At 52.0% G+C, this 22,971-nt stretch overlaps 1 protein-coding gene across 1 annotated transcript; it reads right to left on the reverse strand.

The window, feature by feature from the left end:
• Positions 1 to 1,458: 1,458 nt before the first annotated feature.
• Positions 1,459 to 22,486, reverse strand: LOC124481973 (serine/threonine-protein kinase BRSK2-like). The gene is given in 21 exon segments (XM_047042289.1): positions 1,459 to 2,437; positions 6,767 to 6,859; positions 6,943 to 7,123; positions 7,586 to 7,709; positions 8,612 to 8,660; positions 9,175 to 9,382; positions 10,874 to 10,934; positions 12,688 to 12,747; positions 12,892 to 13,045; positions 14,752 to 14,849; positions 15,293 to 15,457; positions 15,643 to 15,674; positions 16,478 to 16,540; positions 16,542 to 16,625; positions 17,254 to 17,295; positions 17,297 to 17,323; positions 18,226 to 18,259; positions 20,123 to 20,239; positions 20,359 to 20,499; positions 22,005 to 22,090; positions 22,466 to 22,486. Coding segments are annotated over 21 exon segments (2,073 nt in total). The 3' UTR covers positions 1,459 to 2,204.
• Positions 22,487 to 22,971: the final 485 nt, after the last annotated feature.

Raw genomic sequence — 22,971 nt, forward strand, 5'->3', positions numbered from 1 at the left:
CCCTTTCCCGTGGCGTCGTCATTGGGTCGTTTCAGAAAGAGGTTGGACGCGGCTTCAAAGTTAACAGATTTATTTCCTTTTGCACTGCAGTTGTTCACAGTTATGTTACAGGGGACACATCATCAGAGTTCGTTTAGTTCCAGCTAACATCACTGCTGTCTAACTGTGCTCCGTGTTCCCAGTGTGCACCAGGAAGGAGAACAGCGATGGGTATTGCTTTGTTTTCTCTGGGTCACCAGAATGCCATGTCCCTCCTAAGGGACTGTGTGTGTGTGCGTGTGTGAGAGTGAGTGAAAGAGTAACCATAGTAACAGAAGATGCAGGAGGGAATAAAGAAAATGAAAAACAAAAGAAAAGTTATAAATAAAAAGCGATGTGAGGGGAGGAACAGAACAGGAAACAGAAGGCTAAAGAGAGCCGGAGAACAGGGACACAACATCAACAACATGCAAAGAAAAGACAAATGTTTGACATGCAAACAACAATCCAAGGTAAAAGCTAAGAGTAGGAACCTTCTTGGTTTTAAATAAGTTCATCAGCAAACTGGCGTATTTACAGGACGAGTGTTTGTTGAGTCTGGGGTGGTCGCACGCACACAGAGCTGACAGGGGGTCCTCCCTCAGGGAGGCTAGTCTACATTCTTAAATTACGGTAAATCCTTTTTCCAAACATATATGACAAGCTTTCTCATCAAAGCTGGGAAAAGAGTAGATGTTCACAAACATTGCATTAATCCTGAATGACCAATAACTTAATCATGGAAAAAAATATATTTAAATAATCAGATGTAAGAAACACATTTTCTACATCATTTATATAAATAGTTTAACCCAGCATAAATAAATAAAAAACAAATGACAAAATACAATAAGGTACAAAAATATACACCATATGTTTACAGTTGTCTGAATCCCGCAGATACCTCAAAGAAACATGAACGAAAAGACAAACCGAACGACTCGTCGATCAAGATAGGAGATGAAAATGTTCATGGATATCAGGATTAAACATTTCCTGAAATAGAAAAAATATGTGGCAACACAACTTTGCTAAACATAATGTCACAACTACACATTTGTACATATGCAACATATTCAATCTGTAGAACAGAATAGATCATTCATTTGTGTATCCTCCCCTCCCTCCCTCCCCCACCCCCTCCCCATCCAAAGTATTCAGTCATCGGAGGATCCTGAAACCAACTCGTACAGCAACGCCACAGTCCAGTGTTACAACCCAGACGTTCACAGAGACGACACTAAGAGTTACAATCCAGCCAGCGTCCCTCTGCCCTGACACCTCCACACTGCCTCCACAGGACCCAGGGGCTCTGCCTCCACCCATCACCGTGTGCAAGTCCATACATCCCCCCAGCGGGCGTGTGTGTAGGAGAGAGAGAACAAGAGAAAGAGACTGTGCGTGTGTGTAGGAGAGAGAGAACAAGAGAAAGAGACTGCGTGTGTGTAGGAGAGAGAGAACAAGAGAAAGAGACTGTGCGTGTGTGTAGGACAGAGAGAACAAGAGAAAGAGACTGTTCATGTGTGTGTGTGCAGGTTTGCCGTATATCATTGTCTTAAGGCTCATCTCTGTGTCTTCAGCGGTGTCTGGGGTGAGGGGTGTGTGTGTGTTGGTCAGGGTGTGTGTGTGTGTGTGTGTTGGTCAGGGTGTGTGTGTGTGTGTGTGTGTGTTGGTCAGGGTGTGGAGGTGTGTGTGTGTGGAGTGGAAGGGGCTTGTGAAGAGTGAAGTCTCTTTCTCTGGCTCCTGGAGGGAGCTGAGCTAGGCTCCCCCAGACATCTCCAGGAAGCAGGACTTTAATAGGTGTTTTGGATGATCCCTGGTGGCAGAGAAGTCAAGCCATCACACACCCACACAGGACACACCCACCCACACAGGACACACCCACCCACACAGGACACACCCACCCACACAGGACACACCCACCCACACAGGACACAGTTGCATGTGCTACTTGTTGTTACATACTGATCCACTCAAACAGGCATTCCATCAGACAGTACAAAAGTCTTTAGGCAATAGTCAAAAAGTCGTGTTTTTTAAGTCGTTTCTTTCAGAGGGACATGTGTCCTAACTTGTCAGCAGTTCTCTAGGTTGGGGTTAGTTTTAATGACCTGATAACTCATCCTTCTCATCATCATCATCATCATCCTCATCATCATCTAGCCATGCAGCGCTACAGCTCCTTATCAGGGTTGTTCCTGTGTCCTGGCGGAAGCGGCCATCTTTGTTTTGTCTTTGCCGGGGGGGTATTTAGAGTCAGTGGGCGGGGGCTCGTTATGCCTGGAGCAGGGGGCATGCTTGGTGGGGGGGCTGGGCGTGGCTGGGGGGCCAGGGGAGCCAGAGGGGCGGGGCGCTTGGCTGCTCTTCTCGTCTGAAAAAAGCTGTTTAATTACGTCAAAGAAGTTACTCAACGGGCTGCCTAGGAAGACAGATGGAGAGAAGAAGAAAAGAGAGAGAGAACAAACAACGAATGAGCGATGGGTTAACGCCAGGAGAGGTGCTGATGGAGGGATGAGGAGGGGGGGAGGGGGAGGAGGGGAGAACTTGAGGTAAGGAGACTCTTGGGCCAGAAACTAAGATTGGGGGATAATGCTTGGTGGCATCTTCTCTCACCCGTCAGTATCGTTAGTCCATAGAACGGGAGGAGAATCAGGGTTTAACCAACGGTGTTTAACGGGAACTGTGGAGGTAAGCCTAGAAACACTGAACAGCTGTGGTCCAGTAGAGCTGGTCAGAGTTGGAGTCTAACTGTGGTCCAGTAGACCTGGTCAGAGTTGGAGTCTAACTGTGGTCCAGTAGACCTGGTCAGAGTTGGAGTCTAACTGTGGTCCACTGGTTCAGGTGCCTAGTCGACAGAGTCTCCTTCCTCAGGCTGGAACAGGTGCGTGGGGGGGGGGGGGGGGGCTGGGGCTGAGAGGAGCTCTGGGAGAACTGAGGCTGAGCATCTGGACTTCCTGTCTAAACACTCTCCTTCTTGTCAACACACTTCTTTGAGACTGAAGGAGGAGGAAGGAAGGAAGTCACCCCACAGTGTTGAGATGATCTCAGGGCTTCCTCCTCCTGCCTCCTCATCTGAGTGGCTCTGTGACAGTGTAGAGGGAAGGAAACCAGAGAGTGTGTCAGGTGTGTGACAGTGTAGAGTGTGTGGTGTGAGGTGTGTGAGGTGTGTGTGGTTTGTGACAGTGTAGAGTGTGTGAGGTGTGTGACAGTGTAGAGTGTGTGAGGTGTGTGAGGCTCCTAGAAACCTCCTCCCTGCTCCCAGAACTCTGCTCAGAACACAGCAGGGGTCTGAACAAGTCAATACTCACACAGGAACATGACAATACTGCAGACATGCTCACACACTGAGTGACACATTTCAACCTCAGCACATCAGCCCTTAGTCTGTCATTAGGGTTTACACAATACCCCTTCACCAGTCTCCTACTGATCCTGTGATAACATATTTGTACACTGGGATCTGGTGATCTCTGTGTTGTTTGGACTTGGGGCGAGGCCCACCTTTCTTAGTGAGAGTAGAAGGATAGTGGACAGGAGATGGAACAACACCCTGTGACACCGTGACACCGTGACACTGTGACACTGTGACACCGTGCACAAGACCTGTTATATGGTGAGTAGTGCTGCACAGTGTCTCACACGCTCTCTCTCTCTCTCTCACACACACACACACACTCGTACATGCTCACACACACAGGTGAGGTGTACCCTAAGGCCTTAGTGTGTGTGTGTGTGTGTGTGGTGGGCATAGCAGCAGACTGATGGGAGTGTGACAGGGTGCTGACACTGCAGGCCTGTAAGGAGGGGGTGAAGGTGTGTGTGTGTGTGTGTGTGTGTGTGTGTGTGTATGTGTGTGTGTGAGAGGGGCAGGGAGGGGGGTGAAGGGTAGCTAGCTGATCTTACCACGCTTGGAGGGTTTGCTGCCTGACTGCTGAGACACATCTAGGAGCAGAGGTCATAGGTCATAGGTCAAGGTGCCTTCACATCTGCATCAAGTCTGTCCTGACTGTACAGCCAGGTGTGCCTATCTGAGCGCTGCTGTCCAGTACAGCTAGGTGTGTCTGAGTACTGCAGTAGCTCTGTAGTCAGGTATGAGATAACATGTTTCCTTTTCTCTGCCTCACACACACACACACACACACACACACACACACACACACACACACACACACACACACACACACACACACACACACACACACACACTCCTTCACTCTTAGAAAGTCTTCATGTATTTATGTTTGTAGAGGTGTAAAGGGAGTCTACCTGTGTGTATCATACCTTCATATAAACACAAAAACAAAGCATGCAACGTAACAGAAACACAGTAATATACACATTTATGTAACAAACATAAACAGGGGTTAGGGTTGGTCTGCATGTCACCTGGACATGCTTGTCATCCCTGCGTTGTAGGTGAGTGACCACAGGGACACTCTGGAGCACTAAGTGAGTGACCACAGGGACACTCTGGAGCACTAAGTGAGTGACCACAGGGACACTCTGGAGCACTGGCTTTCTTGCACACACACACAGTCCAGCCCAGGCACTAACCCAACCTTCACAAGAGGAGGACTAGCTGGTTTCATTCAGTTTAGAATGGCCGGTTACGATGAGGATTTTAGAACATAATATAGATCTAGGTCCACATCGATCCTACATGGTGCCATGCCGAATAGAGCAACAAAGACGTTAGAATGCCAAGACAATCATCCGATAATTTCAGATCCAACATCGGAGAACTGTTAACAACGACCTGTTGGTTCATTATTCGTTGTTCGGATTGCTAGCGTTGATGTTAGCAGCAGACGGACAAACTCTGTCCTGCTAAAGCAGCGACTGTTGGAATGGTACGAAGCGCCCGCTGTGTCAGGACCGCGGTTAACATAAGTCACTGACGTTGCTTTATACCGATGTATAGTACTCTTCATAGGACTGAAACTGACGACAAATTACGTTAGTTATTTTGTGAAAAGGGTACCACCTTGTAGCTAATCACAGTAAGGGGTATTAAAATCTTAGCATTTATTATTATTCAATTTTTGGGGGGTTTATGTTAGTAATTGTTGTGGGAAAGTGGAGAAGGCTAGCTAGCGCTAGCTGTGTGGCGTGCCAGAGCGACCGTGCGTATGCGCGTGTGGAGGAGAAGCGCTTCCATAGTCTGCATGCCAGAGTCTCTCTGCCTCCTGGGGGAGGCTGCAGAAGCAGGAGATCAGGATGACAACATGCAGGATGGTATGAACCGGCGGAGAGAGAGAGGGTTAGGGAAGAGAGGGTGAGGGGGGAGGGTTAAGAGTAGCAGAGTAAAAAGGCCACTCTGCTTAAGTTGTGGGAACGTAAAAATGTCCACGTCAGTCGGAACATAAAACATTTCCACATCAGTCTGAAACTTTCATTTCCTGGACTGACTGTGATAAAGCAGAGCTGGTCTCACTTTTGAGGAAAGAGAGAGGGAGGAAGAGGGAGGTACAGACTGGAGGGTTATTCAAACAGCTAGATGGTGAGGGTGGGTGAGGTAGTGAATAGTTCAAATGCCTGATAACAGTTCCCATCTGTGACAAGGTTTGTGGAACATGCTAACTGCGCTAGGCATGCTACCTGGGTTAGATGCTAGCCAGGCTAGTTGCCAACTGGGCATGGCGTGTTAACAGTGCTAGGTGTGCTTACTGGGCTAGTTGCTAAATGAGTTAGGTGTTCTAACAGTATCAGGTGTGCTTGCTGCTAAATGGGCTAGGTGTGCTAACTGGGCAAGGAGCTAAGTAGCTGCAGAACATCAACACTGGTTTTCAAACAAGATTACTGGTGAGCTGAGACTGGCATTTGTGACGTAAACTGAAGACGTGTTTACACATGCAGCTAGCACTGCCCTGTCTCACCAGCAGAGGGGGCTCTTATCAAGCCAATCACCACAGTTAAAACCACAACACCGATGAACCTACAAGGACATAAGCACAGCAGAAGGTTGCTGTCCTTCCTTCCCTCTATTCATCCTACTCTTCTAGGCAGCCGAAACAGCCAATCAAACGTAGAAGTGACTCCAGGGGGTGGGCCAGCTACAATCTAAGTGAGCTGTAATTGGACGGTGGAGAAACATTCAGTTGAAAAACTACACCTGTATCTTCATATCCTCTGCTCTGGTCACATTTCCTATTCCGACACACACTTGTGTGTTATATACATAAATACATATTTCATGTAAATAGTTTACAAACCTTGAATACTGGATGTGTGTGTGGTGTGAACGAGACAAAGGAAGTGTGTCAGACCAGGGGAAGCCCTGAGGGGTGTTGCCATGGTAGCCGTGTGTGAGGTGTGTTGCCATGGTAGCCGTGTGTGAGGCGTGTTGCCAGGACAGCCGTGTGTGAGGTGTGATGCCACGGTAGCCGTGTGTGAGGTGTGTTGCCATGGTAGCCGTGTGTGAGGCGTGTTGCCATGGTAGCCGTGTGTGAGGCGTGTTGCCAGGACAGGTCATGCATGCCGGGTGCCTGAAGCGTGTGCTGAGCAGTGACAGGTGCTGGGATGCTTAGAGAGGCTGGGGTCAGGGGTCAGGTGGTAGAGGAGGTCAAGGTCAGGAGGTCAGGGGTGAGGGCTGAGGGGTCAGAGGTTTGAGGGGTAAGAGGGGTCAAGGTGAGGGGGTCAGGGGTGGGGGGTCAGGGCTGAAGGGTCAGAGGGGTAAGAGGGGTCAAGGTGAGGAGGTCGGGGGGGTGAGTGGTAAGGGGGTCAGGGGTCATAGGTGTCCTCTACTCACCAGATATCTGGGTCTGGACGCCAGGCTGGTCATGAGAGCTCAGCAGCTGGGCCTGGATGGTCTCTACCACACGCCTGAAACGCCGGCTGGGACCTGCCAGGGGGAAGGGGGGAGTCAAGTTCTACAGCCGTTCAAAACACACACTGTACCCTCCCTCCGTGTGTGTGTGTGTGTACCAGACAGGAGGGTGAAGGTGACAGAGTAGATGCCGTTGTCCCGGGTGGCTGCAGTGCTCTCTGTGTAGGTGATGTCCACCTGGAACCTGACTGGCTTCTGAAACATCGTTGGACCTGCTGAAGACTTGTACTCCGCCCGGAAACTAGTCTGGGAGATCACACTGTGGCTAAGACTAGGGATCTACAGAGAGAGAGGAGGGAGAGGGAGGAGGGGAGAGAGAGAGAAATTAGGAAGAAATGGAGAGAAGGAGAAAGATGTGAACATCAGACATTTAGAGGGAGGGGATAGGGATGGGAGGAGTTGATGAAGGGAGTGGAGGACAGGAGAGGACAGGAAAGGAGAGAACAGGAGAGGACAGGAGAGGAGAGGACAGGAGAGGACAGGAGAGGAGAGGACAGGAGAGGACAGGAGAGGACAGGAGAGGACAGGAGAGGACAGGACAGGAGAGGACAGGAGAGGACAGGAGAGGAGAGGACAGGAGAGGACAGGAGAGGACAGGAGAGGACAGGACAGGAGAGGACAGGAGAGGACAGGAGAGGAGAGGACAGGAGAGGACAGGAGAGGACAGGAGAGGACAGGACAGGAGAGGACAGGAGAGGACAGGAGAGGACAGGAGAGGAGGGAAGGTGTTGCTGTGCTTACAGACAGGAAGGCGTGGACAATGTCAGCCTTGATGGAGCTCAGAGGTTTGTCTCTGATCACGATGAAGATCTGCTCCTCCTTCTCCAGGTTGATGAAGTTCCCGAACCATGACTTCTTAGCCAGCCTGGAGGAAAAACAAAGGATTCATGTATCCCATGTATCAGAGAGACAGAGTGACAGGGTCATCATCATATCCCTACCTTCTCCTCCCTCCTCATCCTCCCTCTCTCTCTCCCCTCCCCCCCCCTCCTCCCTCTCTTGTCCCCCTCTCTCTCTCCCCTCCTCCCCCTCATCCTCTCCTCCTCCCCCAGGAAGGTGTGTTTGGTTTTAGGAGATGGGAGAATAGTTTCATCAGCCCCAGAGAAAGCTCTTCCAACTCATGAACTCATTTGCACATTTTACCCATTTTACAATTCACCATTTGAAGGTTAAAAAACATATATGCAAACCAGGAAGGCTATCAGGCAGACTTTAAGCTACTTTAATGGACTACATTTGACTAAAACGAAACATGATTGATTTTTTCTTCCTGAAATGGATGGTCCCTGATCCTTCTCCTTCCAACCCTCATTCTCTGATAGTCCACACAGGGATGGCATCATCCCAACCTCCCCCCTCTACTCTACTCACCCCCCCTGGCCCCCACCAGACCCCCCTAGGCCCCCACCAGACCCCCGCTCTCAGGCCCCCAACAGACCCCCGCTCTCAGGGCCCCTGGCAGGATCCCTAACCCTAACCCTCATTCTCTGATAGTCCACACAGGGCATCATCCCAACCTCCCCCCTCTCCTCACCCCCCCTGGCCCCCACCAGACCCCCGTTCTCAGGGCCCCACCAGACCCCCGTAACCCTAACCCTCATTCTCTGATAGTCCACACAGAGATGGCATCATCCCAACCTCCCCCCTCTCTTCTCCTCACCCCCCCTGGCCCCCACCAGACCCCCGCTCTCAGGGCCCCTGGCAGGATCCAGTTTTGTTGGCCAGCGTGACATGTTCTTGAGGTGTGGCGTTGCCATGGTTACTTACTCTGGAGAGGAGTCTGGCGTGAGGCTGGACATGTCTTCCTGCGTCGGGACTGTGGAGACAGACAGGCAGACAGGCAGACAGGCAGACAGGCAGACAGGCAGACAGACAGGCAGACAGGAAGACAGACAGGTAGACAGACAGACAGACAGACAGGTAGACAGACAGACAGACAGGTAGACAGACAGACAGACAGGTAGACAGACAGACAGGTAGACAGACAGACAGGTCGACAGGTCGACAGACAGGCAGACAGGCAGACCGGCTAGTTAAGACTCTAAACAGAACAGTACAGTCAGGCTAAAGACTTTTCTTTTCAGTGTTCAGGATTAAATCAAAGCTTTGGGCTGTATGGCTTTCTTATCACTAATCTTGTATCAAAACAGCATATTAACTACGGTACAGAAGAATCAGAAGAAATCACTGCTAATAAGATAATTAGACTCAACATCGCATGACTCCCAATTGGTCAGGGGGGAGTGGTAACTCAACGTTGTTGTCTTAACTTTGAAATATTTAATCTAGGCTTTGTTATCTAGGCTCCCCTCCCCCCCTTCCCAGGGTACCTTGCATTTTCCGGCGATGGAAGCGTGGCGAGCCCAGGAAGCTGTTCTTGATGGAGTTGAGCCTGGTCCTCCAGGGCAGGCCCCCGATGGAGGGGCTGGGAGGGGGCGTGGGGCTGGGAGTGCCGGCCGGGCTCTCCCGGGGGGTGTGCCCCGGGGTGCCCCTGGGGGTGGGCAGTGGGCTGCCCCGGGGGGAGGGCTGCGGGGTCACCTGCGTGATGGGGACAGGTTTGCCGTTGTGGTCAGGGTGGAGGCGGGGCCGCCGGAGAGGGGTCAGGGGGGGCACGGGGGAGAGGGGGATGGAGAGCTTGGGGGGTACCGTGAGGGGGGGGTGCCGCCTCACCCTGGGGCTCGCGGGGAAGCAGGGGGCCGGGGGCTGGCTGGGGGTGGAGGGCTCTGAACGGGGGTTTGCGGGGGCATCAAGAGGGCTGGGGAGAGGGTTTGACCGGGTGGTCTGCAGTGGTTTGGGGGAAACTCTGGGTTTGGCTGGGAGGGTCTGGGTGCGGGGGTGCATGAGGGGGGAGCCTGTCATTGGCTGGTAGGAGTTGGGGGGGCGTGGCCCCACCCCGTTAAGGCGGGACTCCGGGGAGTGGGCGGGGCTACAGTTGGGGGACTGGCAAAGGTCTGGGGACTGGGGCGGGACAAAGAAGCGACGGACGGGCTGTGATTGGCCATGCGCCGATCACGTGACAGCGTGGACAGGCAGTGAGAGAGCAGTGCCCAAAGCCAGGTAAAAAATATTATTGATAGAAACACCGCAGCCCGGCGATAAAAACCCAAGCGTTTTATTAGCCATAAAAACACGCCGGAAAACCAAAAGAGTAAAGGGATGAGGGGTGGAGGTGTGGAGGGCGACAAGCAGGCAGGCGAGGTGAGAGTGCAGAAAGAAAGAGAGAAGAACATGCCATTAGCACACCCAGCCAATCAGGACGCAGCAGCAGCACCATGGGAGATAAGAGTTACTCAAGCATTCATGAAGCAGAACCAGGAAGTGAACAACTGAACCAGGAAGTGAACAACTGAACCAGGAAGCGAACAACTGAACCAGGAAGTGAACAACTGCCTGTGACTCGGGTCTCCCAACCTTCAGAGAGATCCTGGTTATGCATGCGCAATGCTGAGGTATGAATGACATAGCAACTGTTATGACAGGTCATGACAGTTCGTAACCAGCCACAGCAGTGAGAGGATGCCAGGCCAGCATGGAGGGCGTTTGCAGGCTGTTCCTGTATCAACATAAGCTACCTGAAGCCGGCTGGGTCATTGTTAATACATCATGAACGAGTAACTAAACACACCAGTTTTGGAGTTTAGTTGGTTGTGTAAATGGTGTGTAAAGTCTGTTGTAAGTGTGTGTAAGGGTATGTTTGAAGTAAACAGCAGAATATGAAGTGTGAACTTGAAGACTGTACTGGGAGATGATGGCTTTAACCTGCTACAACATCTTCAGATGGACGTGTGTTTGGTGTAACTTGCGTGTGACTTTGGTGTGTGTGTCTGTGTGTTTTGTGTGTTTGGACAGGGTGCGTGTGTGTGACTGAACCACCAGGTATCACATGACACTCTCCCCAGGGTCACATGACCCCCGGGCTGCGAGGGCCGCGCCTGCATGCTCGCCCCGCAGGGCCGTGATGGACCACAGCACAGACAGCAGAGTGGTGAGGTGCATTGTGGGCCAGGGCTGGTGTGTGGGAGGACTTACCCGCGGGCTGCTGAGAGGGCTGGTGGAGAGACCAGACGATGCTCCACTGATAGACCTGGACCTTCACACACACACAGACACACACACAAACACACACACACACAGGTGTTAGAGCAGCACATATATTCACAGCAGACCGAAATAGAGGACACACAGAGAGGATTGGAGGAGGAAGAGATGGACACAGATAAGAGGAGAGATGTTGTTCAGAAAGCATTCCCCTAAAGACAGGTGTAGTTAGGACAGGTGTAGTTTGGACAGGTGTAGTTAGGACAGGTGTAGGTTGGACAGGTGTAGTTAGGACAGGTGTAGTTAGGACAGGTGTAGTTAGGACAGGTGTAGGTTGGACAGGTGTAGTTAGGACAGGTGTAGTTAGGACAGGTGTAGTTAGGACAGGTGTAGGTTGGACAGGTGTAGTTAGGACAGGTGTAGGTTGGACAGGTGTAGGTTGGACAGGTGTAGTTAGGACAGGTGTAGTTAGGACAGGTGTAGGTTGGACAGGTGTAGTTAGGACAGGTGTAGTTAGGACAGGTGTAGTTAGGACAGGTGTAGGTTGGACAGGTGTAGGTTGGACAGGTGTAGTTAGGACAGGTGTAGGTTGGACAGGTGTAGTTAGGACAGGTGTAGTTAGGACAGGTGTAGTTAGGACAGGTGTAGTTAGGACAGGTGTAGGTTGGACAGGTGTAGTTAGGACAGGTGTAGTTAGGACAGGTGTAGGTTGGACAGGTGTAGTTTGGACAGGTGTAGGTTGGACAGGTGTAGTTTGGACAGGTGTAGTTTGGACAGGTGTAGTTTGGACAGGTGTAGTTTGGACAGGTGTAGTTTGGAGAGCTCTCGGGGGCTCTAGAACGTTCCCAGGGAGATGGCAGGGTGTTGAAGAGGACCACTCGGTTATTCTTGTAAGATATATTTTTTGACATTTTCAAGCCTCTTTATTCAACATGTCTCCATCTTTCAGTCACTTTCTCACTCTAACTGCCTTCTCTTTCTGTCTATCTTGCATCCTCACTCTTTCTTTCGGTTTCTCTCTCTCTGTCTCTTTCTCTGTCTCTCTCTCTCCTCTCTCTTTCCTCTCTCTCTCTGTCTCTCTCTCTCTCTCTCTCTCTCCTCTCTCTCTGTCTCTCTCTCTGTCTCCTCTCTCTCTGTCTCTTTCCTCTCTCTCTCCTCTCTCTGTCTGTCTCTCTCCTCTGCCTCTCCTCTCTCTACCCAGTCTGACTGGAGCATGTGTAATCGCCAGCGATGCCTGTTAACACGCCAGTCACACAGGAACCATCTACAAGTCAACACTTACAAATCAGCTTTATTGCACACACACATGTGCACACAAACACACGTCCAATTTTAGATGCTGCAAAATTCATCCTCAAAATGTCTACATTGTTCTCCAGATAAGATGCCTCTCCATTTTTCATTTACAATTCATTAACTTTTCATCTCTCCCTCATTCCCTCCCCCTTACTTTCATTCCCTCGTCCGCACACAGTCCCCCCTCCCTCCCTCCCCCCCTCCCTCCCCTCCCCCCTCCCCTCCCCCCTCCCTCCCCTCCTCCCATACAGACACACTGACACTAACTGGTTTTAAGGGTTTAATTGCCCGTAGACAATTTAACTTTGTTGTAAAAGAAAATTGAATCTGTAAATCATAGTTAAATGTGTCACCGATGTTCACATACGTACGAAAACACACCAGATGGCGACCTCCCGACATGCGTGTAACATTCAAACACCTCCCGACATGCGTGTAACATTTAAACACAGACAGACAGACAGAAAGACAGGCAGACAGACAGACACACAGACAGACAGGACCAGTACCTTTCCTCCTTGCTGCAGTTAGCATTTGTGATGTCCAAGCTTTTACTGAAAACAGATTTACTACAGAGAGAGGACAGAGAGAGAGACATAGGGAGAGAGAGGTAGGAAGAGAGAAGGAGAGAGAGAGGAAGGAAGAGAGAGAGAGTTCAGAACTCATCACCGTGCATTGTGAGGGTCATACAGTCTTACAGCGGCGTGCCATACCTCTGCCCGTGCGTTGCCATGTCGACGGCCCGGCGTACTGGCCCCGGGGATCCCGCCTCCGTGGCGCTTAGGGCCTCCAGGGACTTCCTCTCCGGGCGACGCTTAGCGTGCCGCGCCAGCAGGGGGGAGTCCACGCGCTTCCTGGGGGGGTCCACTGGGGGGGGGGGGGGGGGGGGAGAGGGGAGGACAAAACTAAGCCAAAGCCAGTTTCCCTATGATTCTATCAAATGTGTGTGTGTGTCTGTGTGGGGGGGGTGGGGGTGGACTACCTGTGTGTGTGTGTGGGGGGGGGGGGGGTGGACTAGCCTACCTGTCTGTGTGTGAGGGGAGTGGACTAGCCTACCTGTCTGTGTGTGTGGGGGTGGACTAGCCTACCTGTCTGTGTGTGGGGGGGGTGGACTAGCCTACCTGTCTGTGTGTGAGGGGGTGGACTAGCCCACCTGTCTGTGTGTGAGGGGGTGGACTAGCCCACCTGTCTGTGTGTGAGGGGGTGGACTAGCCTACCTGTCTGTGTGTGTGGGGGTGGACTAGCCTACCTGTCTGTGTGTGTGAGGGGGGTGGACTAGCCTACTTGTCTGTGTGTGAGGGGGGTGGACTAGCCTACCTGTCTGTGTGTGGGGGGGTGGACTAGCCTACCTGTCTGTGTGTGAGGGGGTGGACTAGCCCACCTGTCTGTGTGTGAGGGGGTGGACTAGCCTACCTGTCTGTGTGAGGGGGTGGACTAGCCTACCTGTCTGTGTGTGTGAGGGGGGTGGACTAGCCTACCTGTCTGTGTGTGTGAGGGGGTGGACTAGCCTACCTGTCTGTGTGTGTGAGGGGGGTGGACTAGCCTACCTGTCTGTGTGTGTGAGGGGGTGGACTAGCCTACCTGTCTGTGTGTGGGGGGGTGGACTAGCCTACCTGTCTGTGTGGGGGGGGGGGGTGGACTAGACTACCTGTCTGTGTGTGGGGGGGGTGGACTAGCCTACCTGTCTGTGTGTGAGGGGGGTGGACTAGCCTACCTGTCTGTGTGTGAGGGGGTGGACTAGCCTACCTGTCTGTGTGTGGGGGGGGTGGACTAGCCTACCTGTCTGTGTGTGTGGGGGTGGACTAGCCTACCTGTCTGTGTGTGGGGGGGGGGGTGGACTAGCCTACCTGTCTGTGTGTGTGGGGGTGGACTAGCCTACCTGTCTGTGTGTGAGGGGGGTGGACTAGCCTACCTGTCTGTGTGTGTGGGGGGTGGACTAGCCTACCTGTCTGTGTGTGAGGGGGTGGACTAGCCTACCTGTCTGTGTGTGTGAGGGGGGTGGACTAGCCTACCTGTCTGTGTGTGTGGGGGTGGACTAGCCTACCTGTCTGTGTGTGTGTGGGGGTGGACTAGCCTACCTGTCTGTGTGTGGGGGGGGTGGACTAGCCTACCTGTCTGTGTGTGTGAGGGGGTGGACTAGCCTACCTGTCTGTGTGTGAGGGGGTGGACTAGCCTACCTGTCTGTGTATGTGGGGGTGGACTAGCCTACCTGTCTGTGTGTGTGGGGGGTGGACTAGCCTACCTGTCTGTGTGTGAGGGGGTGGACTAGCCTACCTGTCTGTGTGTGTGAGGGGGGTGGACTAGCCTACCTGTCTGTGTGTGTGGGGGTGGACTAGCCTACCTGTCTGTGTGTGTGTGGGGGTGGACTAGCCTACTTGTCTGTGTGTGTGAGGGGGTGGACTAGCCTACCTGTCTGTGTGTGAGGGGGTGGACTAGCCTATCTGTCTGTGTGTGTGGGGGTGGACTAGCCTACCTGTCTGTGTGTGTGGGGGTGGACTAGCCTACCTGTCTGTGTGTGTGGGGGGGGTGGACTAGCCTACCTGTCTGTGTGTGTGGGGGGTGGACTAGCCTACCTGTCTGTGTGTGGGGGGGCAGGTTCTGGTCCTCCTGGCTGGGGTATCTCTCCTTGCGGTCCAGCAGCAGGAAGTAAATCATCTTCTCCTGGTTGTCACTGGAGACAGACACATGAGTTAGACAGGCAGACAGACAGACAGACAGACAGACAGACAGACAGACAGACAGGCAGGCAGGCAGGCAGGCAGGCAGGCAGGCAGGCAGGCAGGCAGGCAGGCAGGCAGGCAGGCAGGCAGACACAGAACTGCAGTATCTAACGCACATCATATACGTTAATCAAACTGTGAGATGATCTTTCATCAAAAGAACATCTGGTTTTTAAATCATTATTCTATTTCTGACAGACAAATTCCTTCCCTCTCCTTCAATCTCTCACTTCCTCTCCTTTTGTCACTCTCATTACATACATTTTACAAATATAAATATTATGAATTCCCTCTGATTTTCATTGCTCAGTTATACCTCCTCTCTTATTCCTTCTCTGCCCTACTCTCTCTTTTACCTCCTCACCCTCCCTCCCTCCCTCCCTCCCTCCCTCACTCTTCAGACAGCAGGTCTGAGGCCAGCTTGCTCTTGTCTCTGAAGCAGCCCAGAGAGTGCATGCTCTCCAGCACGTCCGGGTCGATGTCCTCCGCTGACGGAAGCGTCCGATCGACACCTTCCTGGGGAGCTGGCTGCTCCGGCTCCGGCTCGTTCTTCCCAGCCCTGAAACACACACACACACACCACAAAACACACCACACACACACCACATACACACCACACACACACCACACACACATGGGTGTTGTGAAAGTATTGTGCTATGATTTAAGCTAAGCGAACTGTCCAGCAACATGAAACAAAACAGTCTTATTATCATCAGCTGTTTGGAAGAGGAAGTTACTCACATATACCAGCTGTGCTTCTGTATCTGATCCAGCTAGAGAGAGAGAGAGAGAGAGAGAGATTATGTGTCTGTTGTCTGGCAGGTTAAATCAGTGTAAACCAGACATGAGCTAGCCCAGAGAGGGGTTCATCCCAGACGCGGGCGGTATTAACTGAGGGTTGGAAACGAGAGAAGATGGGAGGGTAATTAGACAGAGGATTAATAGGAGGATGTTTAAGGAGCAGGGTGACTGTCTCTATGACAGGAAGCTAATACTGGAGAGGAGCGTAATCTGTTAAACCACTGGGGATTTCCCTGACATTGGGAAGGTGGTGGGAGGGGAGAGAGAGGGAAAGGGATGAGAAAGAGAGTGGGGAGGGAGGAGGAGAGAGAGAGACAGACAGAGAGAGCGAGAGAGACAGAGAGAGAGAGAGAGAGAGAGGAGAGAGAGAGAGAGAGGAGAGAGAGAGAGAGAGAGAGAGAGAGAGAGAGAGAGAAAGGAGAGACAGAAAGAGAGACAGAGAGAGAGAGACAGAGAGAGAGCGAGAGAGCGAGAGAGAGAGAGAGAGAGAGAGAGAGAGAGAGAGGAGAGGAGAGAGAGAGAGAGAGAGAGAGAGAGAGAGAGGAGAGAGAGGAGAGAGAGAGAGAGAGAGAGAGAGAGAGAGAGAGAGGAGGGGAGAGAGGGAGGGAGATTATGAGGGGGATTATCACCCAGGATGGAAGAGTCTAGACTCTGCTAAACCCTCCAGAACACACAGCTTCTCTCTAGAGAGATTCTTACTGACACCACCACGTATGTCTGGGAGAGTGTGTGAGGTGTTTGTGTGTGTGTGGAGCTGAGGGTTTGCAGTACGTACGGTGAACCTCTTGGTGGCGTCCACCTGGATCATTCCCTTCAGCAGGTTCTGGCAGTCTGGGGGGGATGAAGTGAGGCATGTGGAACACCCCCAGCTTCACCTTCTCCAGAAGGTTCCGCAGGTTGTCGTCGTCGAACGGAAGGGCACCCTGGGGATGGGGAACCATCACAGAACATGGGAGAACATTTGAGAACATCAGCAATCATCAGAGAGCACTGGAGAACGTCACAGAACATCCAGGGCCTCCTGTACATACAGCCTTTAATGTGACAACCCTGATTTGTTTGGTGAAAGAAACAGGGAATTCTCGTTCCTGGAGTGTAGCGATGCCAGACTGTGCCCGAGTGTGTCTGTCGCAGACAGATGGCCGATGACACTGGAGGACAGCAGAGACAGACTCATCCTTACAGATGACTCTGTCCTGCCCTGCATCTCAATCACAACAGCCATGAGTCAACACACACACACTTGCTTTGCACCAGACCCAGACCAGGCTAGACCAGACCCAGATCAAGACCTAGACCAGACCAGACCAGGCTACACCTAGACCAGACCAGACCTAGACCTAGACCTAGACCTAGACCTAGACCTAGACCTAGACCTAGACCTAGACCTAGACCTGGACCTAGACCTAGACCCAGAGCAGGCTACACCAGACCTAGACCCAGACCATACCAGGCTAGACCAGACCTGGCTAGACCAGACCCAGACCAGGCTAGACCAGAGGGTCTGGAGAAGATTTGGTAACCTTTGGGGTAACGGCAGTTGTCACTCACCACCAGAAGCGCAAATAGGATCACCCCACAGCTCCAGGCATCGGGCTTTCCTCCCATCATACTTCTCTCCCTGAGGGGGGGGGGGGAGGAGAGGGGAGACAGACAGAGAGAGAGAGAGAGAGAGAGACAGACAGAGAGAGAGAGGGAGACAGACAGAGAGAGAGAGAGAGAGGGAGGGAGAGAGAGAGAGAGAGAGAGAGAGAGGGAGACAGACAGAGAGAGAGAGAAAGAGAGAGAGAGAGAGACAGAGAGAGAGAGAGAGAGAGAGAGAGAGAGAGGAGAGAGAGAGAGAGAGAGAGAGAGAGAGAGAGGGAGACAGACAGAGAGAGAGAGAGAGAGAGAGAGAGACAGAGAGAGAGAGAGAGAGGGACATAGAGAAAAGGAGAGAGGGAGAGAGAAACAGCAGTTAATGACACAAGGTCAAGGTGAGGGGAACCTTTCCACACCACCTACTGCTGAACCGCTGGCACACACACACACACACGCACACACACACACACACACACAGCCATAGCACGTGTCTGGGAACCCTGACCTAAGGGACATGCTGGAACCAGAGTCTCTGTAGAGAACAGCAGGAGCACTAAAAGATGGTTAGAGGTGCCATTAGAGAGAGAGAGGGGGAGAGGGAGAGATGGGAAGAGGAGGAGAGAGAGAGACAGAGAGAGGGAGAGACAGAGAGAAAGAGAGAGAGAGAGGAGGGAGTGAGAGAGGGAGAGACAGAAAGAGAGAGGGAGAGACAGAGAGAGAGAGAAAGAGAGAGAGACAGAGAGAGAGAGGGAGGGAGAGACAGAGAGCGGGAGAGACAGAGAGAGGGAGAGACAGAGAGAGAGAAAGAGGGAGAGACAGAGAGAGAGGGAGAGACAGAGACGAGGGAGAGATAGAGGGAGAGACAGAAAGAGAGAGAGAGGGAGAGACAGAGAGAGGGAGAGACCGAGAGAGAGAAAGAGGAGGAAAACCGTAAACACTTACTCTGATGACCTCTGGGCAGGCGTAGTGTGGAGATCTGAGGAGAGAAGATACACACACTTATAATACACACTTATACTGTACACACACTGCTACACACACATATAATCCACACACACTAGGACTGTGCTGGAGGAGTATGACGTCAAACAGTAAAGTGCTGTAACTGGTGAGCTGTTACCTAACTAGGCTCTTTCTGTCCTGAAAGCAAAACTGGATTTTCTTTGTAGCTCTGCCTCTACAAAGACCCCCTCTGGAGCTGATGAATGAACCAGACCCAGATGGGCCCAGCCTGCTGAGCTGTCCTGGAATCTCAGCCCCTTCCATCACCCTCAGACGTGCCTCTACCAGAGGGCTACAAACATGGTTTCTGCTAACAACAAGATGATGATCTGTGGTTTAAAGGGTTTCTAAACACGCAGGCTCTTCCCACCTCGACAAGTCTTTCTGGAGATGAGAGGTTTGGGTGTTCCTGAAGCTCAGATCTTCTGGTTTCCTGTCCGACCAAACGTCCCTTCACGCACCAACACATCCTTGCTGTTTTCAATTATGCTGACGGCCATTTGCACCAGTCAAACAGCCAAGTGGAAACGCGCCACAAGTGAATTAACCACCCAGGCAGGATTCCTCTTCCAGCGGGAGGGGACAGATGAGGTCTCTAACCATCTTTAACCATATTTCAGATCATTTATCAGCGGACGTGTCGCGTCGGACTGAAAGATCAATTTGTTGTTTTTCCTCGTCTTGTGGATGAAAAGCTGTCATATCCAGAGGAAATCCTCAGAATGTAACGTCCTCACACACACTCCCACACACACACACACAAGCGCTCACACACACATTTACATGTCATTTAGCAGACGCTCTTATCCCGAGCGACTTACAGTAAGTACAGGGACATTCCCCCCGAGGCAAGTAGGGTGAAGTGCCTTGCCCAAGGACACAACGTCATTTGGCACGGCGGGGAATCGATCCGGCAACCTTCTGATTACTAACCCGACTCCCTCACCGCTCAGCCATCTGACTCCACACACACGCTCTCACACACACACAACCCGTCACACAGACGCTCACACACGCTCCCACACACGCTCCTACACGTTTCGCTTGTGACCTTTGACCTTGTCGGAACAAACAGCCACTTCCTGTTCCACGTCGCCCCATGTGGACACCCTGTCCTCCGTATGAGTCACCATGACAACAGCTGGGCAGATGGAGGAGACGGCCGCTGCGTCCAGACCTACTCTGATGGCTCAGGAGCCACAGCAGGGGGCAGCGTCCCGGCCCACGCCTCTCTGAACCGACGCTTTGAAGCCAGACTGACAGGCAGAGGCAGAGGCAGGGGCAGAGGCCGAGATAGGGTCTGAGGCTGAGGCAGCCCCACTCAAGGGAAAAAGGCTGTTTTGTTGTTTATCTCTGTTGAGTCACTCTGCCTTCAGTCTGAACTGGGGTCATGTTGTCAGGGCAGAGCACAGCTCGCCTCAGTTAGCTTGTTAGCCTACGTGGCTAACGTCCTGCTCTGCTCTGCTGTGTTGTCTTGGTGACACACAGAGTTAGCCTCATAACATGCTCAGTCTGCAGACAACCCTTCTCTTCACCACACACAACTTCAGCTTGTATGTATGTGTGCGTGTGTGTGTGTGTGTGTGTGCGTGTGTGTGTGCGTGCGTGTGTGTGTGCGTGTGTGTGTGTGTGTGAGAGACTCACCCACAGTGTGTGTAGCAGGTGTCTCAGAGAGAGAGGACTCACCCACAGTGTGTGTAGCAGGTGTGTAGCAGGTGTCTCAGAGAGAGAGGTGTGTGTGTGTGTGTGTGTGTGTGTGTGTGTGTGTGTGTGTGTGTGTGTGTGTGTGTGTGTGTGTGTGTGTGTGTGTGTGTGTGTGTGTGTGTGAGAGACTCACCCACAGCTAGTCTCCAGCAGACTGTCTCCCACCTGTAGGGAGGCCATGCCAAAGTCTGCGATCCTGATGTTGCTCTTCTCATCCAGCAGCAGGTTCTCTGGCTTCAGGTCTCTGTGGCTGCAGGGGGGTGGAGAGATCATGACAGGTGGTTGTGAGAGGGACAGTGTTTTCTCCCCAGCGTGGGGGAGAGACAGGGGGCGACAGAGACCTCCACACCCCTTGGAGGAGGGACTCACCAGATGGAGTGGCTGTGGCAGAAGTCGAGAGCGGAGATGATCTGTCTGAAGAACTTCCGGGCCTCCTTGGGGGTGAGGCGTCCCTTCTTCACCAGGTAGTCGAACAGCTCTCCCCCCGAGACGTGCTCCAGCACCAGGTACCTGCAGAAGACCCTGGCCATCACTCACCACACTACGACTCCCCATGACTCCCCACGACTCCCCACGACTCCCCGCGACTCCCCACGACTCCCCACGACTCCACACGACTCGCCACGACTCCCCACGACTCCACACGACTCCACACGACTCCACACGACTCCCCACGACTCCCCACGACTCCCCACGACTCCACCCGACTCACCACGACTCCCCACGACTCCACCCGACTCACCACGACTCCCCACGACTCCCCACGACTCCCCACGACTCACCACGACTCCACACGACTCCACACGACTCCCCACGACTCCCCACGACTCCCCACGACTCCACACGACTCCCCACGACTCCCCACGACTCCCCACGACTCCACACGACTCACCACGACTCCCAACGACTCCACACGACTCACCACGACTCACCACAACTCAACTTATGAATTTTAGGTGTTCTATATTGTTTGTCCTACACTTTGCCAGAATGAAGTAGGCACATTTTTATTTTATGTAAATGTTATGGGCAATAAAGTTCTTATCTTAACCATCTTAACCCTTCATCTCACCCTCAACTTAACCTCGCCTCACCACCACCATGTGTGCATGTGTGGTGAGGCCTGGCTGGAGGATCCTACAGGCAGCATGGAAACCTCCCAAACACTTGGGGGAACCATGGGGTCAGGGTTTGTCCTGACTTGCTGCCTGTACGATAAACTCCCCTTCACCCACCCTCCCTCCTTCCCTCCCTCACCCCCTCCATCACCATCTCCCCTCCTTGATTTATTAGCAGATTAAGAGGTTTGCTCGACCGTTCACCTGCCAACACCGTTTAAATTAGCGACACATTCAAACATGATTTGTGTGTGCAGGACTTCCGGAAGCAGACACTCTGATTCCCAAGTCCGCAATCCATCTGTGTCATTGGGATTTTTAGGAAAACCAATTCCCGTTCCGCTCAGCGGAGGCGACTTGATCAATTATTGAACAGTGAGTTAAGTCAAGCCAGCAGAGCAGGTGACACCAGTCAGATTAATTCATACGATAAAATATGGCTCCATATATTAAACGTGCAGACGGAGCTATCCGGGTGAGCCCGGTGAAACATTAGGCTACATACTGAATAAACTGCCGGTGAGAAAATGCCCACAGGGATGGGGAGTTTATCCAAGTGATTTTAAACTTGTACATCATATTTGTACAACAGCGGGGAACGAGAAGTTATGGAATTGAACATTAACCCCTTGATTTATTTCAAACGCTGCTACGGACGGTTTATATACCAATCTAACTGCACGATGCTGCATGTGGACGAGATGAATCAAATGTTGGTGCTCCACATCAGCTGTCCCGGCGGTTATCAGCACAGTAATCATAATGCATTTATAAAATAGCCTGTGGTGCAGTTTGAGATGCTGTTTATGAACGCGGGAGTAAGCATCAGGCTGTTCTCATTACCGCGCGCCCAAGGCACACCGGCAAACAGCAAAACCATTTATGAAAAATACTCACAGATATTTCTTATTTTCGTAGACGTCATGTAACTTCAGAACGTGGGGGTGTTCTATTAGCTTCAGGATGGCTATCTCGCGCTCCACCTGTGGAAAGATTGACAGAGAGTTGGGTATTTTTGGTCAACAATTATACAAATTCCCCCCCATAAAGGTTTCCTGAGCAAGAATAAAGAACATTCAACCATCTGTCAGACATAACAGCCTACAGCATCACATTCTCACACAACAACGACCACAGAGAGTTGATGGTATAATCAATACTGGTCCAGAGGTCACAAGTTCTGATCACCCCCCCCCCCACACACACACACACACTTTCGATGAAAGATCAATTAATACATTATTATCATTATAATAATAATTATTATTATGTACATTCAAACAACCAGGTCCCTGGGAGAGACACCGGTAAAGCACAGAGCGCGAGTCCTGTAGTTCGCGCTGCCATCTGTCTGTCACCAGCCCGCCGCGCGCCGTCATGGCTGCTACTTGTCACCCCCGCGACAACCCGCAGCAGGTATGCATGTCACCAGTCTTACTCGATAAAATTTCTGCACGTCAAAACCACAGCGCGTGTCTCAAACGTCCACGAGGAGGGAGGGTTGGGGGGTAGAATGGAAGGATATCGTATAAATTAGACTGTATCAAATGTCAAGGGTATGTACTGTGTGTCTAATGGTTACAGACAGCGTATTTCAATAAATGCTGACAGGACAAAAAAACAAATGCTTGACTCTGTTTATTGATTCCTACGCGCTACGTAGAGAGTTTGTGAGTCGCAGAACACGTTGATGGTTCATAAATCGTTTATGAGCGGTAGAGAGCAGAGCAACGGAACGCTATCGTCCGTCTGCCCTCGCACAGTGCCCGGTGTGTAGTCTAGCCCAGTAAAGACCGCGGGACCACAGACTGCTGAGTCGCTGAATCCGCTTCTACCGGAGAACGCCAACTCAGTGAAAAACATG

The sequence above is a fragment of the Hypomesus transpacificus genome, chromosome 19 (genome assembly GCF_021917145.1).
Source record: "Hypomesus transpacificus isolate Combined female chromosome 19, fHypTra1, whole genome shotgun sequence".
NCBI lineage: Eukaryota > Metazoa > Chordata > Actinopteri > Osmeriformes > Osmeridae > Hypomesus > Hypomesus transpacificus.